This window comes from Musa acuminata, chromosome BXJ1-8, assembly GCF_036884655.1.
Source record: "Musa acuminata AAA Group cultivar baxijiao chromosome BXJ1-8, Cavendish_Baxijiao_AAA, whole genome shotgun sequence".
In the NCBI taxonomy this organism is placed as follows: Eukaryota; Viridiplantae; Streptophyta; class Magnoliopsida; order Zingiberales; family Musaceae; genus Musa; species Musa acuminata.
Genome location: NC_088334.1, coordinates 46990319 through 47009798, shown reverse-complemented (window position 1 = coordinate 47009798; position 19480 = coordinate 46990319). Strand labels below are relative to the sequence as shown.

General features: G+C 38.7%; 2 protein-coding genes, 1 long non-coding RNA gene and 1 other non-coding gene across 5 annotated transcripts; 2 read left to right on the top strand and 2 right to left on the bottom strand.

Moving 5' to 3' along the window:
• Positions 1 to 928: 928 nt before the first annotated feature.
• On the bottom strand, positions 929 to 9869 carry LOC135588296 (uncharacterized). 2 transcript variants are annotated; one of them, XR_010476182.1, is made up of 4 exons: positions 5679 to 9856; positions 5493 to 5578; positions 1656 to 1868; positions 929 to 1161 (listed from the first exon to the last, which is right to left on the bottom strand). It is a non-coding gene; the product is annotated as an uncharacterized LOC135588296 (long non-coding RNA). The 2 variants fall into 2 exon arrangements; XR_010476181.1 differs by lacking the exons at positions 929 to 1161; positions 1656 to 1868 and having other exon boundaries at positions 5102 to 5578; positions 5679 to 9869.
• LOC135588295 (peroxidase 31-like) lies at positions 3028 to 4546 on the top strand. Its single transcript, XM_065080354.1, has one exon. It carries the CDS (start codon positions 3424 to 3426, stop codon positions 4429 to 4431), a length of 1008 nt encoding a protein of 335 aa, XP_064936426.1. The 5' UTR covers positions 3028 to 3423; the 3' UTR covers positions 4432 to 4546.
• A 505-nt stretch (positions 9870 to 10374) lies between the features above and the next one.
• On the top strand, positions 10375 to 16067 carry LOC135588293 (DNA replication licensing factor MCM3-like). The gene is made up of 16 exons (XM_065080353.1): positions 10375 to 10531; positions 10612 to 10724; positions 10870 to 11078; positions 11789 to 11919; positions 12013 to 12251; positions 12351 to 12587; positions 12710 to 12864; positions 12941 to 13149; positions 13279 to 13441; positions 13535 to 13743; positions 14100 to 14159; positions 14297 to 14389; positions 14581 to 14741; positions 15276 to 15344; positions 15438 to 15579; positions 15769 to 16067. Exons 1-16 carry the CDS (start codon positions 10466 to 10468, stop codon positions 15823 to 15825), a joined length of 2313 nt encoding a protein of 770 aa, XP_064936425.1. The 5' UTR covers positions 10375 to 10465; the 3' UTR covers positions 15826 to 16067.
• Positions 16068 to 16989: 922 nt separating this feature from the next.
• On the bottom strand, positions 16990 to 17073 carry TRNAL-CAA (transfer RNA leucine (anticodon CAA)). Its single transcript has one exon. It is a non-coding gene; the product is annotated as a tRNA-Leu (tRNA).
• Positions 17074 to 19480: the final 2407 nt, after the last annotated feature.

Here is a 19480-nt window from a genome sequence, read left to right as displayed (position 1 = left end):
CAACTAGGGGGTTTTTATACTATCTTACGAGGACCGATTGTGCTTCGATTCGGTGCAGCCTGAGCAGCGTCAAACGACATCGCCCGGAACTCTCGGGATAGTCTTGTCGCATAACGTCTTGATACGAAACCCGACATGACGTGGGTCGTGACTCATTTGGGGACCAAAATATCCCTTATCATATATATATATATATATATATATATATATATATATATATATATATATATTCTACCAAGTACCTAAAATATTTATCAACTCTAACATCATAATATTAGATTTTTTTCCCCTCCTAGATTACCAGAAATTCCAAAAGCCCTTATATCTCCCTGCAAGTGTACGCACGATTAAATGAACATTGTACAAATATTATTAAGTACCAGATGAAATAAAGATGAATAGATATGTGTTTTGAATCCATGACCTACTTAAATATCTTCATAAAGATGTTCTTTTGTGGAGCCCAATATATTTATGAACAATAACACATAAATTACAAGAAGTAAGATGTGAGTTGTCATCAACAATTGGACTAAAACTAGTTGTGTGCAAATCTTTTTCAGGTGATGCTTTTACCAGATGAATTGTAGACCAAAGTGATCTCCAATGGATATTCTACACAGGAAGTAGATTGCAGATCCTCTGCTTTAGATGGGGAGGAATTGATCCATGCTGCAGCAGATTACAAGTCATATTAACCCCAAAGGTTGGAATCAAATAGAAATTGTTATCAGCTCTAGTGGATCAGCATTATCCCAATTTGTCTGTGTCCTACTAATACTTCCCCATCCGGCAAAGCTAATCAGCTTGCACATGGTATTGTCCATGGCACATCAGAAGCCCACTAGTTTAATGAGCCTGGCTGTATTATTTAGTATTGCTGGAGCTTCAGAAACACCAATAGTGACTGTGGCTCCTCAGGGAACTATTTGGAAAACAATGGAAGTCCATTCAACTTATCACAACTTGTTTCTTGAAGTCAGATCTTGTCCTGCTTCAAACTTTCAGGGTACTATAATTGAACAGATCTAGTTGCTAGAGGAAATTCACAAACTGTGAAGCTGTACTTTGGAAAATGAACATAATCTTTATCTCATTGGAACCCCAATCAAGTGCTTCTTCATCAACAATTTTCAAACTGAGTGCCAGGCAGACAGCACCCTGCAAGGAATAATTAGGAAAAAAACATTAACTATTGAAATTTTTTTAAAAAAATTCTTCATTTATAGAGAGGTTCAGAGTTTTCAGCCCGTATTTGTTTGATGAGCATCATCAAATGCCTCTAGTTTGGCTGCTTTAATCCCATTTCCAGAAAAATCCACTTCCTTTTAGTGATCTCCAATCATTCCATAAGCCTGGCTTACAGCTAATTTAACGTAACAACTTAGGTTGGGAATGCAGAAGATGTAGCAAAAGATTTGACCTGATTGTATTTTAGTCTTTTAGCATGAAAGAATTGTATATCATAACTTGTTAAAGATCTATTTAGTTTATTTCTCCGTACAAAAATGCAAACTTATATTTGCTGAGGAAACAAATTCAGCCTGTTTGTCACACAGATGCTAAACTCGCAATGAACTAAGGAAAGTAATCATGAACCAACATAATCGCTTTGGTTCTGAATGTCTAGGCTATAGGAAGTCCAGTCCACTCACCTGACATATCGACACTATGGTTGCCCTGTGTTCTTTGGCAAATTAATCAAGTTTTCTTTTTTCCTGGACTATCTTTCAATCTTCAAACTAGCACCTGCTGCAGATTAGTACTGAGATAAAGACCACTTAATTCCAGGTAATGAAGATTTACTGACCCCAGAAATTGAACCCTTGGGACTTTGCACAAGCACTTTTTAACCACCTTCCACAAAACTGCAAACCGAAAAAGCAGATTAGTGCAATGTCCAAATTACTAGAGAAAAGAAACAATGCTAAAGCAACAGTAAGTTCAGCATAAACTGAATTCTTGTCATAACTCACAACAAGAAGATATTAATGTTATGGACATGCAAATTTTAAACCGATTGGAACTTAAACATGACCAAAGGAAATTGTTCAGAGACAAAATGTTAATCACATAAAAGAGATTAACTGTAAGTATTTGTACAGTATAGGAATGTGGAGTTTGTTGACATGTTCTTTCATCTCACTCTAACAAATTGATGCAACTAATACCAGACAAAACTCAGCATTGTCATATCATAATCTCTTGGACCATTACTTTCGACTCTACAGCTGTTTGTGTACATCATGTTGCCCCTTTATGAGTGGACCAGTTTGATAAAAACCCTAATATCTATCTCAGCTTTTAAACTCTCTTTGTGATAGAAAGTTTCTGCTATCAACCACATCTAAATATAACAAATTGCATATTTTAATATGTTCACCAACTTCATATATGTAACTTTCTTCGTCCTTCCATTCTCAATTGATCATAATAGAAGTTTCAACTTTAAGATAATCACTACATTGCATTGCGACAAATAAACTCCTGATTCGCATAGATCATTGGCAACACTATGGAAGAAGTCAAATCTCACAAGATATTAGATGGAAGGTAAGCATGCTTGCAAACTCCGATGCCTCGAGGAACGCACCAGCCGGCACATCCTCCCTCACGGGGAAGGATGGGACCGCCGTCTGCGCCTGGGACAGCCTTGGAAACTCCTTGCTCCTCCACTTCCTCCTGCGGCGCCACTTCAGTTCGGCCTTTCATCGAGCACGTTAGCGCCGGCCTTGGGATGAGTCTCGCAACCGAACAACCCCCGCCCCCTTGCGTCAAAGGAGCGCCGCAAGGGATGCGAAGGCGAAGGCCGTGTCTGGGGTAGTAGGAGGAGACGAGGGTGAAGTGCTCCATTAACGACCAAGTACAGCAGTAGTATAAAGCCACTTCGGGAGTGTAGAAATGGATGAGGTGGTCTTCGTCTACCGAGTACATTAGGTCGATCAGGGTCACACTTGGGTCCATCAAATCGACTATATATATATATATATATATATATATATATATATCTGAAATCACCGCCGGACGGCAAAAGGATGAGGTGGTCTTCTTCTATTTGGTCCGAACAGGTCAATTCGGCGGAACAATTGGGTGCATCAATTTGGCTCTACACATCTGAAAGAAATCACTACGCAAACGGCCTATTAATACAACACATTTCTTGGCTACGGTCGTCGTCCTCTAACTCCTCCCCACCGCTCCTCTCTCTCCCTCATTCCTTCTCCTCCTCTCCTTCCCACTCTCTCTCTCTCCCTCTTTCCCTCTTCCCATCCTCTAATTGCACCCTTCCCTCGCTCTAAATGTCTCTGTCTCTCTTTCTCCTTCTCTGCTTCCTCCACCCACGCCAACCCAGGGGGGAGCAGCACTTTCATCATCTAATTATCCCATTGCCAGATTACAGTGAAGAGGAAGAACCTCGTTGACATGGCCAGCTATCCCCTGGTGGCAAGTTTCGCGGCCTTGGTCGCGGTCCTACTCCTCGCGGCCCCTGCCACCGCCAAGCTCACCACCCTGTACTATCAGAAGACGTGTCCCAATGTCGAGAAGATCGTGTCGGATGTGGTAACAACCAAGCAGATCAGCACCCCCACCACCGCCGCCGGCGCCCTCCGCTTGTTCTTCCACGACTGCTTCGTCGGAGGCTGCGACGCCTCCGTGCTCGTGTCGAGCAACGCCTTCAACCGCGCGGAGCGCGACGCCGACGACAACGTCTCCCTCCCCGGTGACGGCTTCGACGCCATCGTCCGTGCTAAGACCGCGCTCGAGCTGCAGTGCCCCGGTGTCGTCTCCTGCGCGGACGTCCTCGCCCTCGCCACCCGCGAACTTGTCCTCATGCTCGGCGGGCCTTTCTACCGCGTCCGCCTCGGTCGGAAGGATGCCCTCACCTCCACCGCCGCCTCCATCACAGGCAACCTCCCCGGCCCCAACATGACCGTGGACCAGCTCATCTCCCTCTTCGCGCGCAGGCACTTCACCGTGCAGGAGCTGGTCGTCCTTTCCGGCGCCCACACCGTCGGCTTCTCCCACTGCAGCCAGTTCGCCTCGCGCATCTTCGGCTACGACGGCGGAGCACGCGACGCCCACGACCCGGCCATGAGCCCACGGTTCGCGCAGGCGCTGCAGAAGGCGTGCGCCAACTACGTGAAGAACCCAACCATCGCGGCTTTCAACGACGTGATGACGCCCGGCAAGTTCGACAACATGTACTACCAGAACCTGCTGCGAGGACTGGGGCTGCTGGCCTCGGACCAGGCGTTGGCGTTAGACCCGCGGACGAAGCCCTTCGTGCAGCTCTACGCCGCCAACCAGACGGCCTTCTTCAACGACTTCAGCCGCGCCATGGAGAAGGTCAGCGTGCTCGGCGTGAAGGCGGGACGACGCAAGGGCGAGGTCCGGCGGCGGTGCGACGTGTTCAACAACCTCACCACTTAAATCATTGATTGATGGCTTGACTGTGGATTGCGTCTGAATCATCGAGCTTGATGACATTGGTTTGAGAGGAGCTGTGGGTGGAGAGAAGAGGAAGAGAGTGAGAGCCTTAATTCATGAGATATATATTGATCACAAAAAATAATCCTAATTATTCAGATTTGATCTGATCCTCTCACCTCATTGAATTGGATTGAGATAGAGTCATATTTGATAGTCAATCAGATATGGTCTTGTTGGTGAGATGATGATATGGTCTAAAAGAAAATGTTATCCACTGTTCTTTATCAACTAAACTAATTAATACCTTCGATTGTAAATTATTATTTCTAACAAAATGCCATCATAAACAAAAATAATATTTCTACTCAAATTTCGCTCAATTATGAGAGATTGTCATCCTTTCATCTCTGCTGACTGCATTCTCCCCTATAACTTTTATTTTTGAGTCAAATACTAATTGGAATGAAAAAAAAACTTATATATTTAAAAATTAATTACTTTATATTATTATCTCATACTTACCTAGTGGTATAAATACAAAAATTAGCCTCTTAGTTTATAAACCTTACATTAATATAGAATTTGTAATGGATCACCGAACAAATTAGGTTTTTTTGCTAGTAATACAAAGAAAATTATCCACACAAGACTTTAAATAATTCACGACGACTACAATCAGATGAAGTACCTTTTTTTTTTTGCATATTCTTGATGAACACATATACACACAAATGAACATGGAAGAAGTTCTCATCTTTGAGACGATCAACATATTTTTGAGGTGACTTCAGCTTAAGGACTCTCCATCATCCCTTGATTTTTGAAGAACTGGTTTTATGATATTTTATCCCTGTTAGATAATCTCAGAGTTACAAGCACTGTCATCTCTCATCTTCCTAGATCTTCCCATAATATTAGTCATTCCTTGGCAGACACTGGCAGATCTCAATATGCTTCTTTTTTATTTTCTGCTTCTGACCCTTTTGTCACATACTTTGTAACTATATCTTGATCAATATAATACCATTTGTTAAAAGAAAGAAAGAAAAAAAAAAACTCACCTCATACTGTTAACTTAATGATCTACTTCTATCCTGGTTTCTTCCAGAATCCTTGTGCTGCTTCAGCAGCTTTGTCATCATAGTGCCTGATGCATAAGTTTTGCCAAACAAAAATATTTCAAGTGTGTGGAAGGCCAAAAACCTATGTTAAGATAACAATATTTAACATAATAATAAAGACTTTACCTGCAAGGGCATAAAAGGTGCTCCCACTGAGTCTCTATGATCAACAAAGCCCCCAAGGAAGACAACCAATCTTCTTAGGTCAACAAAACGATTGTATTTTTTTTCTTTGTTCCAAAGTTCTTAAACAGTTGACAAAATCCAAGTAATAGAGGCCAAAGAGAAAATAAAGGAAAAGTGAAAAATCAATGTGTGTTTGCTACATTAGTTCAATTCAAGAAAATTTAGATCAGTTAAAAGAGAATGAGACAGTATTGTGGGCAGTAGTCTATTTTCCACCAGAGTGAATGATGGTGCAGCTTTTATGCACTTCATCATCCAACTCAACTCCCCATATATGTATGTCCATCATTGAATTGCAAGAGGCAAAGACAAGAAATCATTAAACTCATATATTGTTGTATCTATGAGTAGCTGAAGAAAATAAATCCTGAAGAGTAAATTTTCCTCAAGAATAAAGTTATGCAGAAGTCAAAGAATACTTTCTTGTTTCCAATGTGAAAGATGGTTTCTCACATTGTTGAATTAATAAGAGCAGCTTTAATTCTTATCAAATAGGGCCCTATTTTAACCATTTTGATAAAAATGTTTAACAGCTTAAATTTACCTTGATTACAACTCCTTTATCGACACAAAAGTGTGTTCCTGAGTGACGGGCATATTACTCTGAGCAAAGTTCTGAATACCATACCGTACCAACATACCGATCAGCTGTCGGTATGGTATGTACCTAGTTGTATCGAACTGTACTGAGCGTACCAACACACGGTGTACTAAGATGAATTGATATACCGCTCATATTGGTCTTCTATCGGACCGGTATGTATTGTCCCATACCGAGCAGTACGGTACAATATTACAAACCATGGCTCCGAGAACTTCCTCGTGACTTCAACAGAGTTATCAGATGGCTCTACTAAAAAATTTTAAATGTTATTTTATATGACAAGATGTATTGACTAAATATAACATTTAAGAGGCTGATTGTAAAGACAATTATAATATTATTTGATAAGAATTCTCACAGATGCTGCGTCTACTTTGCACTTGGTACTTAGGTACTTAAAAAAAAATAAAAAAGTTTCTATTACATAAAATGATGTACATGACACTCACGTTCGAATTTAAGACATATTACTCATACAACAATGCTCTAATCAACATTTGATACTTAGGTTCTTTCGTGATGTATATTAGTGACACCAGAATGATTCCTTTTATGACAAACAGTCATCCTGCGGAATCACACCAATCCAAAGTCCAACCCACAAGCTTTGCTGCTGGCTTTTTTTTTCTTGATCCAAATTATGCCAAAATCCCACTTATCAAAATGATAGATTGTGAAAGTATCATTAGGCACATTTCATCAAACTTGTACTTGTTCCTTCCTGAAGAAAGATAGTTTATGGCTTTTGAACATTGTCATTAAATCGTGAACACACCAAAGATTCAAATAGAAACAATCGATTCTTCCCGATATTATCATTATTTTTTTGTTAATCAAGACTTGACATGTGGAGTCTAATCAATGCCTAATGAACATGCCATGATACCTTTTGGAGATAATAAGTAACACCTTAAATATGCTACATCAAATCTCACTGAATTGGACTTAACCTCTTAGACTACCTATGGTCATTTTTTTAATCTATGACTGACATATCAAAATTGACTTGACAATTAGAAGGATCTTGATTGACGTACTCTAACATAACCCTTTATAGGTACAAACGAAAATGTGATACAATTGTTTTTTGTCTTGGGATTGAAGTACGATCCAAAATACTAGGTACATATATTTTTTGCATTAAGTGAAATTCTTCCTCATTCCAATTAAAATTTTGTCCTAAATGCAACCACACTAAAAATGGGCCAACTAGGTTCAACTTATGTTGAATCAACGATCAAAATTAACCACATCAGATCGACACTATAAAGAATACCTTCTGAGAAAATATCGTAGGAAAATTGAACCCATGAAACTCCACAAGAGCATATCAATGAAGAGACCCCTCTCTTGATCTTCACCTCATCAATCGACCTTGGATCATGTGGAACATGTGAGTGACTTCAGGATGCACATGACTATGTATGTTAGTTATGACACCCTCATGTGCTTAGCTTTTCCAATCAATTCACAAGGGAATGCTTGAGTGGTATTCCCACATTCCATCATCTCAAGAAGCTATCTCGAGGGGTAATGTATGCCCAAGTCCGGAATATGTTTCAAAGTCAAAGAGATGCACACACCCTCGAGGTTCATCACTTCCTCATGTTAGCTGCAAGATCAAGATGGTTACACCCTCAAGACACTCGCACCCTCAAGTCAGCTATGTCTCTAAGTCAATCACGCCATCAAGATGATCACACCCTCAAGTAAGTGTCATGAAGTTGGATGCACCTTTCAAATATTTTCAAGATGGTCACATCCTTAGAGATTGTCATATCCTCATGTTGATGAGATCCTTAAAAATATGATATATTTCAAGATAACATCTTCAGGTCAGTCATATCTTTAACTAGTTTTCAAGTTGATTGAGTATTCAAGACGATCTAATCTTCTAAGTTATCTTAAATCAACCTTAAGCAGACCACACATTCGAATTTCTCATGCCATGCCTTTGAGTCGACTACTACTTGACGCGACCAGATCCACCCAACTTGCTCAAGTCCATAGAAAGCTGGCCGTACAACAAGCCAGATGGCAGGTCGACACTATGCTCAATCTGGAGTTACTTCGTCTGCTCCTTTGTGGAAGTGATGCCCTCTAACATTATGACAAGTATCTACTTGTGATTATATTGATAGAGCAAATATACAAGAGGTATACTCCCAGCCAAAGCATGACTCTTATCAATACCACCTCTCCTCATGCATGAAATGTTTTTACCTAGGATTAAGAAACATCAAAGGTATCTGATGCAATCGATCAAACCAAAATGTACCCTTGTGAACTTTAGATAAAAAAAAGCATCCAAAGCATGTAATATCGACGAATAGGTCCAAAGCATCCCTACGATATATTTTTTTTAAAATAGAAAAAAATCAAAAGGGCTCAACATTAATAGGCCAAAGCATCCCTTTATGCATGAAACATCCATTTAAGACAAAAAAACATTCGAAACATTTAAGGCGTCGAATGCACTCAAGTCATCCCTTTACACATGATGCGTCCATCCAAGACAACAAAATATTTAAAGTGCTTGACACAATTAGAGTATTATTTTGCGCTTGATGCGTCTGCTCAAAATACAACATACGAAACACTTGACTTTACCAAAGTATATTTTTGTTTGAGATGCATTCACCTAAGAGAAAAAAAATCATCCAATGTGGTCGATGTGACCAAAACATCCCCTTCGAAAACATGTACCACAAAGCATAACGAGGGCAAATATTATGATCATTATTCTCAATCAATCGAGACTCGACATGTAATGTCCACTCAACACCTAACGAGCTATATCAACATGACATCTAAAAATAATATTTGTTCATAAAACCTGACTATTACATAATTAATTTTACATGAATCAGTTTCTTCAATTATGTCTTCATTCAGACTCACTGAACTATGCTTGAGCTTTTAAATTTCTTACGGATATTTTTCGATCTTGACTAATGAAACTAACTTGATCTTCAAATGAGTCATTTTGTAGAAATAGACTAAAATAAGATGAGAATATCTCTGTCATCCGATTGAAGCAGAACACAAGATATAAATATCTTTTTACCCTTAGTGATATTCTCCAACATCCAAATCAAACTTTTGTCATCTCTTACACCGTGACGACACCCCCAAAAGTTGGACAGATCGGATCAACTTCATTGACCATATCAATTGCTCCACGGTAGTCCTTGAGCTCCCGAAAGTTACCGGTTGAATCAAGGAGAAAGTAAAGGAGGCGAAAACTCATCCACATGAAGGCGTTCAACATAACGAAACCGCAAAAGAACGGACCTTTTGCACGGACCATGAGACGATGGGGACGACGGCGTGACGAGGTGGCGGGGGTGACGCTCGGAAACACGACACGAGGGAACGCGGTTTGGATGCTCATCGCGACCGCTCCGAACAGGAAGACGAATCCCCAAGATGGCTCCTTCTCTTCCCTCACTCTCACTTTTCTCAACAGGCAAATGTGTCCGTAAATCTGGATTTTTCGCTCTGTAGCTCCAAATCAGGGAGGGGAACTTTTCTACCCGTTTGTAACTATCTGAGACATTACCATCCTGTCTATTGGAGAGACTATGGGCCCTTGTCGATTCATATTGAAGGTAAGGAACACTTGTAAACCAAACGGGTGCAGAAGGTATGATCGCCCATTCCCCTCGGCCTTGGGATCCTGTACTTTAAGAGCACGCCAACCCACATAACTACCTTTCTATGTATTGGAAAAAAAGTGGGCCCCGTTTAATTCACAACTGGAGTAAGACTTTAGTAAAACCTTCTGCGGGTGGCGAAATCTTGATCACCCATTTTCCTGGGCCACGGGAGCGATCCTCCACCGTAGAGCTGCCTCATCTGGTCCTGTCTCACTCTAGTTGATTGTGATCATCAAGATTGTGTCCACGATTCCATCATAGATGAACGGTGGAGAACTACTCTCCGCCTCCATAGGCACATCGGTGTTCCCGCCAAACCTACCGCATCAGCTCCCATTTCCCGCCAAGAGTTATATTCCATATTAAAAATGAAAGGGCCGACTTGATTGAAAGGGTTCAGCAGCAGTCGGAAGACCCCCATCTCTCTCTTTCTCCCTCTCGATCTCGTTCTCGATCGGTGCAAGATGGACGTGAACGAGGAGGCGATGGCTGCTCACAGGCGCGCATTCCTGGACTTCTTCGATCAAGATGTAAGATTTCCAGTTGTTTCTTGTCGATATCTCCTGACAAAATCAACCTTGTTTTAGTTGATTTAATGTAAGATTTCCAGGTGGGCAAGGGTTTCTACATGAAATCCATAAGGGACATGATCCAGAGTAAGCGCCGCCGCCTCATCGTCGGTGTTGATGACATCCGCAATTACAGTCTTGATCTTGCCCGGAGGTAAGAAATCGAAAGTTAAATCCTCTTTCCTTTACCCTAACAGATCTCTAATTAATCGATTCTCTGATTAGTTATATTTCGTCCCAATTTTTTTTTTGCCGTAAAAGATAATCGGTGATTAGCGTTAGCGCCTTTCTTTTTATAGGTTGATTCTTAGCCCAGCGGAGTATATCCTGCCGATCTCGGACGCTCTGACGGAGGTCACGCGCAACGTGGACCCAAAGTATTTGAAGGAAGGCGAGCGCGTGCTCGTGGGTTTCAGCGGGCAGTTTGGTTCCCGTAAGGTCACGCCTAGGGATCTCATGTCCTCCTTCATCGGCTCCATGGTTTGCGTGGAAGGCATCGTCACGAAATGTACTCTCATTTGAGCCCTATCGTAACAAGTATCTATGTTTAATGGCGATTTGAAGCACGAAATGTACTCTCATTTGTGCCCTATCGCAACAAGTATCTATGTTTAATGATGATTTGAAGCTGTTACTTATAATTGGTTTTTTTTAGAGCAATTGCTTAGACCAGTTGATTGCATAGATGATAGCAGATCATATAATGCAAAACATGAAGTATTGCTACTTGCAATATATGTTTTTAAAAGAATTCTCCCAGCAGATTGAACAATTGGTTTATCACTGTGGTGCCGCTGATTACCACAGCAAAATTTTTGTAGAATTACCAGAAAAATAAGTTATCTGCTTGTTTACATTCAATTTCCTTGTTTTGCTCTTCTCTTACCTGGCAATGTTTTGTGTCTTAAAGGGCATCATTTGGTTAACAGCTTTAGTAATCCAAATTTTGTATTTTAAATAGATTTGAACCATTGAATTAATGTCATCTTTGATTTCCTGCTAGTTGTTCAACAAAATAATATGTTCTCTGGGTTACATTATTTGTCTGATATGTTTCCTATCTTCTCCACTTCTTATTTATCTTGTAAAAATTGAATCTGTGTAATATTCTCTTTTTTCGGCACATTGAGGCAGTTGATGCTTTTGCATTGCTCAGTGAGATGTGGTGTTACACCATCAGTTCCATGTATCTAATCCTTACCTTTTAATTGTGTGCAGGCTCCCTCGTAAGGCCAAAAGTTGTTAGAAGTGTTCACTATTGTCCTACAACAGAACAATTTACAACTCGTGAATACAGGGACATTACATCGATGGTGGGCTTGCCCACAGGTTCTGTTTATCCAACCAGGGTAAAGTCTGACTTCCAAAGCATGATTCAACTTTATAAGTTCTTATAGCTGATATCTATCCTGATGCATCTGTTGTTTTGATAACTTGTTCAGGATGAAAATGGTAACCTATTGGTTACTGAATATGGTCTTTGTGAATACAAGGATCATCAAACTCTATCCATGCAAGAAATGCCTGAAAATTCTGCTCCTGGTCAGCTTCCCAGGACTGTAGATGTCATTATCGAAGACGATCTAGTTGATTGTTGCAAACCTGGTGACCGTGTAGCAATTGTGGGGATATATAAAGCACTTCCTGGGAAAAGCAAAGGCAGCTTGAATGGAGTCTTCAGGTTCAATTCATTAAAAGATGTGCTTTTCTACTAGTTTATTCATACAGCATTTGTTGAGCTAATTTTTCTTATAAAGGAGAGAATTGCCATTATTTACAGGACTGTTCTCATAGCCAACAATGTTTCTCTTTTGAACAAAGAAGCAAATGCACCAATATATTCTCTTGAAGATCTGAAAAGAATGAAAGAGATAGCAAAGAGAAATGATACATTTGATTTGCTTGGAAACTCGCTGGCACCATCAATATATGGTCATTTGTGGATTAAAAAGGCAGTCATCTTGCTGATGCTTGGTGGAGTTGAAAAGAATTTGGAAAATGGAACCCATTTAAGAGGGTAGGTTATCCCAGTCTATGAGCATGATCATTCTATTACTTTTTGGCAGTCACACGATTGGCTTGTGTATATCTGCTTGTTTTCTTGAATGACCTGTAGTTGATTTTTTTTCTTAATCGCAGAGATATAAACATGATGATGGTTGGTGATCCTTCAGTTGCCAAATCCCAACTGTTAAGAGCTATCATGAACATTGCACCACTAGCTATCTCAACAACTGGTCGAGGTTCATCTGGTGTTGGTTTGACAGCTGCTGTCACTTCTGACCAGGAAACTGGTATATCATATTGATTATCTTGCATAAATTCTTTTATGGATGTCTCTAGAAAATTTTTTATGGTTCATGTGACTAGGTGAGAGAAGGCTTGAAGCTGGTGCAATGGTTCTCGCTGATCGTGGTGTTGTGTGCATTGATGAGTTTGATAAGATGAATGATCAAGATCGTGTTTCCATACACGAAGTTATGGAACAACAGACTGTGACAATTGCCAAGGCAGGGATTCATGCATCACTAAATGCTAGATGCAGTGTTGTGGCTGCAGCAAACCCTATTTATGGAACTGTAAATTCTCTCTTTTACTTGTTTCAGAGTAATCAAATGGATCAAAATTAGTCTCTTGAGTCCTTTTTTTCTTGATGCTATCAGAATATAAGATGCTGTCTAATCTTTATCTATGTACTTCTTGAACAGTATGACCGCTCATTGACACCAACAAAGAACATTGGACTCCCAGATTCATTGCTATCTCGTTTTGACTTGCTATTTATTGTCCTTGACCAAATGGATCCTGAAATTGACCGTCTTATTTCAGAACATGTCTCACGAATGCATAGATATTGTGCAGACGGTAGAGGTATTGTAGCGCTTCATAATTTGTTACTGATATTTAGATTGTAGACGAGTGTACACACATGAATCTCTTGCTGAGCCATTTCAACATGTACAGGAGTTGGAAGTCTTGATAAATCTTCAAGATACACTGAAGAAGATGATGGTGATGCAAATGCATCCGCCTTTGTCAAGTATGATCGCGTTCTTCATGGCCAAGAAAAGAGAAGGGGTAAAAGGCAAAAACATGAGAGACTCACTATCAAGTTTCTTAAGAAGTTCATCCATTATGCAAAGAACAGGATTCAGCCAAAGCTTACCGATGAGGTGATATTAAATTGAAAAACATATAACTAAGCTATCTTGCAAGGCAGTATTAATATATACTGTTGGTGGTTGGCCTTGAAGAAGTAAACACCAGTCCACTGGAATGGAAAATTTGACTTATAGGCAGATTCAATCTAGCTAAAATTCACTGTCATTTGTCTGCACTAATGTCTTCTATCTTTGGCCCCTATCAATTATTTGAAGGCTCCATGTCCTGTTTTTGAAGAAACACCTTTTCAGTTGTTAACACATATTCTGATGCATAGGCTTCCATCATCTATTGCACTGTATAAGCACCGTACAACTTGCTTTATTTTAGATAGTTTTATGATATTCCTACTTATACCTATCCACAGGCATCTGACCATATTGCAACTTCATATGCGGAGCTTAGGGATGCCAGTTCAAATGCAAAGGTACACTCCAAACAAAAAAAATTACCATAGTGTTTTACTTAAGTGGTTACCTGGCTCCATTTTGTCCTCAAAAAGTTGATTGTGACCACAAGAACTGATGACCCGAGTGTCTGATATATATTCCCTCTTTTTTTCAGTCTGGAGGAGGTACACTTCCTATAACTGCAAGAACCTTGGAGACTATGATCCGTCTTTCAACAGCTCATGCCAAATTGAAGTTGAGAAATGAGGTACTTGTCATGCCTCTATTACTTGACATGGTTTAAGGAAAGCTACATCTGAAGTGGAAAAACAGTTCACCCTTTTAACTTGTTTTTGAGAGTAGCTGGCCTTTGACCCTCCTATCTAATAGCTATAGTTGAAGTATTTAGTCACTCCTATTCATGTAGACATCTTCAAGTAATGTTTTTCTTTGATATAGGTTTTGAAAACTGATGTCGAGGCTGCTTTGCAAGTCCTAAATTTTGCTATATATCACAAAGAACTAACTGACATGGAAGAGCGTGAACAACGAGAACTCGAGATGAAACAGAAAGCTGATCATGATGCTGGCCAGAACATTGGTGATCTTGGTGGTAGAAGGTGAATTCTGGAACAAAATTGTTTTTCTTTCAATCCTAATCCTAGGATGGACATCCAACGGATACAAGGGTGGCCCATGCCGAACAACTTTACATAAGACTTCTTTATGCTATAGTAGTCTAGAATGTCTAAAATATGGTCTATACTAATGATAAAATTTGTCCTAATTGCTTTAATAACTAAGTGGCCTTAGTGATCAGATTAAACTGAAGTATGTCCACCTAACAATTCAATAAAGCCAAATTTGAGCTTTTACCATCTGCTGCAGCTTTACATCTAAACCTTGATTTGCAAGATCTTTGGCTTTTGCTCCATATCTTATTTTTAATTAGACTGCCTTTTACATCACTATGATTAGGATTATTGGTAGCTATAAATGATATAGAATAATGTTGAAGTGGTACTGATACATGAGAATGAAGTCTTCACTGTTGAAGAAGTTAGTATTAACAATTAAATTCTAGTATCCTTTTATCTTTTTGAGAGTGACACATTAGTTTGAACTGACCTTTTGTTGTCATGCCTTATCTTCAGTACCACTATGGACGAGATGGATGTAGATGTACACCATGCTGCGGATCAGGATAATATACCCACAGACAGGTCGACAATCTTAATCCTTTCTGCAGTAATATGATATTCCAATTCCATTTATATAATATCAGCAGCACATATAAGCCTCCTTTTAATGTGCAGAATTGAAGCATTTGAATCCATCTTAGGTCAGCATGTGCTGGCCAATCACTTGGATCAAATTTCCATATCTGAAATCGAACAGATAGTCAACAGGGAAGCAGTGAGGCCTTACACCAGGCATCAGATATCATTGATCTTGGAGGTATGTAGTTTTGATAATTCTGAAATAAACTTGATGATTTTGCCTGAAAATAAATGAACTTACTGATGGTTTGAAGCGAAATTTCTTGCATGAGCCACTTGAAATCATCAAAATAGAAATTTTCATTACATAGCAGTTGTCAAAATTTTCTTCTAGTACTTATATTTTGGCTTACTTCTTCCTTAACAGAGAATGCAGGATTCCAACAGAATTATGATCAGGGATGGAATTGTTCGAATTATTTAGCCAGGAAATTCTCCATTGTTTAGAAGTGCACCATGATGGTGATAAGCTATCATCTGCACCAGGAAGATCATTACATCCCCATTATCCCCCTACTGTTTATTTGACCCTTTGTACTGTTGTTTCGGAGCATATTAGTTTGCATGAACCTAATGTGGAAGACTGCCCTGTTCAGTATCCTTTTCCTGTGAATGAATCACACTCTAATTCTGTGTTTGTCTGTCCATCTTCCTTGCATTATCCTGTTTCCAGTGGAATGTTTCTTTCAGAAAAGCAGGATGAATCCTTTTCTGGCTTCCAACTTGAGTTTCTCTGACTAGTTGTTCTACTGGATGGGTTGCTTTCTAGATGTGTAAGGTTGCAACATGAGCATCAAAGAAAGCTGCACATTGTGTATGTCACAATGCAATGAAAAGTGAATCTAAGCTGTGGAGATCCGTCTAAAAACAAAAGAAAGTTAACGGTGCTGAGGGAAATCCACAGTCCAAATGAGCAAAAAAAATACCTTTCATACCAGCAAAATTGGCCAAATTATATGTTTTCATACTAACAGTTTTATATTCCCATTCAACAACATCAGTACTATTTATCGTGATTTCCTTGTAATAACGTTAAGTGACCACCACATGCCATATTGACACCCATGGCTGCTGCTGCTATGTCTTGCTACTGCCCATGGTCAGGTTGTTGCCCTTCATAGTACTATCAATGCCTGCCTGTTGCTAGAATCGAGCAATATGGTTCCATTCGCGATGGCGTATCAACCAAAATCGAGCAATATGGTTCCATTCGCGATTCCACTCATGTGGGTGAGGAAACTTACTTTTGTAAATAGATAGGATCATCCTTTCCTGAGTGAAGGGTGATAACATAAATAAATCTAATACTTTTGTGATTTAGGGTACATTAGACTCTGATATCAATTATAAGCATAAAAATTATAATCATATTATTATTATTTAAAAAAAAAATTAATATCAAAATTGAAATCATAAAAATGAGTTAATTAACTTACAAGTGAGTTGATTTTCTCTTGAAGAAACATCTGTTATGCGTTTCTCAATTAGCAAATTATTATTATCAATATGTTTTTCTGAAGTGAAAGAAAAAAGAAAAATTATAAATTACAAAACTCAGAAGTAGGAAAAAAAAAAAAAAGATTATAGGTGTCAGAAGTGGGATTTGAACCCACGCCCTCTTTCGAAGACCAGAACTTGAGTCTGGCGCCTTAGACCACTCGGCCATCCTGACGTTGTTGAAAGTGAATGATTTTTATTTTATATAACTAAATTTACAGAACGATTTTAGAGTCCCAATAACTGGTAATTTCTGGTGGTGCTCCTGAATTTAAAAAAAAAAGGGTGTAAAATAAGTTGTATTAATGATTAAAATCTCAGTCCCCAATTTAATCAACCAGCTGCAAGAATCAAGAATTCATAAGCAGACAAGATGAAACACCTCAGGAAGCTTCCATTGTGATGAGCAGCCTGTCCACTTGTAAAAATGTATGAACACTTTTTTATGCCTGTGGGAGTCCTAACAGTTGCATTTGATACAAATCACACTATTTCCCTGTCAAAGCATGTAGGATAGATATAAGGTGAGAGAGAGAGAGAGAGAGAGAGAGTGATAGACACTTGCTCACTTTGTGGGACTGCTAGCCACCAAAACAAGCAGTAGAAATAATGCCAGCCAAAAGGAAAAGCTAAAGCTAAAGCTAGCTTTCTCCTTTCTTTTGTTTTGCTTTACATGATGATATTGTGAGTGAAAGGCTTCATCTTTTTTATTGTTACTGGCTCCCAAGTTTGGCACCCTTCCCTCAAAGATGGGGAGAACCCCACACCACCACATCCTTCCACTAGAATTCATGGCCATGAGGAAGCTCTGACAGTTGCTACTCCCTCACTCCACAGTGCTGATGGATAAAGAGAGAGAAACACCATTCCCCACTCCAAGCTTTTCTTTCATTCAAACATGAATTCCTTTCAAGAAATAAAACTGTTGTTTATACGCAAGTAAGTATGATTGTGTATATTGATCCTTTTTGGAAGCAGGGTGAAGACTAAAGACTGTGCATGCCAAGAACAACCTTTATATATATGTTTCTTGTAGAATTGTGGTTGAAAACTGGATATGATTCAGAATGGAATCGGAAAGTCTTCATTTGCTAAATAATATCAGTTTGATTGACCCTCAAAATGGCATCATAAAGTTCAATATTTGGAGAGAAAACAAAAATCAAAATGAGTTTAATCCCTTTGTTATCCAACAAAATATTGAGAATTCTTCCAGTTAATTCCAACAGAAAACCAAATGTCATGGCAGATATAAGCAAAAAGGTTTCTGACATGGGCTTAGTATTGAGCATTTCCAATCTATCCAATCTAAGATCAGACATCTTCATCCATTATTCACTGAGAAGTCTGTACAAGTTGATGCCATATTGTATTAGATGGCTGTAAATACTGTGGAGTATCTTCTATTAATTTCTTAACAAAATATATGATAGTGACAATGTCATCATATTCTGATTCTGGCCATTCTCCCTTCAAGACACAACCCATTACTAGTTATTGTTGTCATATTAATGGTGGAGAATGAAGTCTGCTTTCTTGGTAATTAATCATAATCAGAGGATTATACCTTTGCACTCCTTTTCCTAATTGAATTGAAATTTCACATTCTCTCGAAGCCTACAGTTTCATGCATAAGATCTTATCATTGCCTTTTTTCATCTTGCACTTGCTGGTTATCATCTGCTGCTTATATTAACATTTGAAGGAAGAAATATATAGATATAATATATTCAGCTAATTTCACTGTAAGAATCCATTTGGTAATCCTGCCAAGAAAATGAGCACTAAAAACAATTATTTCGGTAGATGCCTAGAAACAAGAGCATCCAAAATTTAGAAGAGAAAATACAAATTTGAAACTGATCATAAATCAGATTTATTGTATGAAGAAAACATACTCGATGTTGAACACATGGCAAATTGATTCAAGTACTCGATGAGGCAGCAATAAGAAAGATTGCATTTTGAGAAAGATCATTTGTGATCGAAAATATGAAATGGATCTTGAATTATAAAACAGGAATGATGGAAATGAATCGTTTTTAATCAACTTCTCACGGTGGTCGATCATATTTCTCATACTATAATCTAATCTATTGATTATCTTTTTGATATTGGTATCTTTTTCTTTTTGATGAATATCTATTAAAATATTCAGATTGGTTAATATTATATTACACGGTGATAAGTCTTAAGTTCGAGTGCATATATGAACATCATGTATGTTATTTGATGTAATATTTAAAAGTTTTTTTTTATATATTGTTAATATCATCAAAATCTTAATCTTTAATTTCTTTATCTAAAAATTCTTTGATGGTTTTCGATCTTTAGTAATTCCTCACTCTCTTTATTTTTTTTCTTTTTTAAAGTTTTTCTCTCTAATAATTTTCTCTCTCATTGATTTTCTCTCGATATATATATATATATATATATTTTTATAATCTCTCTTTTATCTCTGGTCGCTCTCATATTTCTCTCACTTTAACATCTAAGTTGATTTTGAGCATCAAATTTCTGAGGGAGATTATGGACATCAATATCGTCATTTCGGTTTCGATGCGTCGACGTCCGTATTGAGA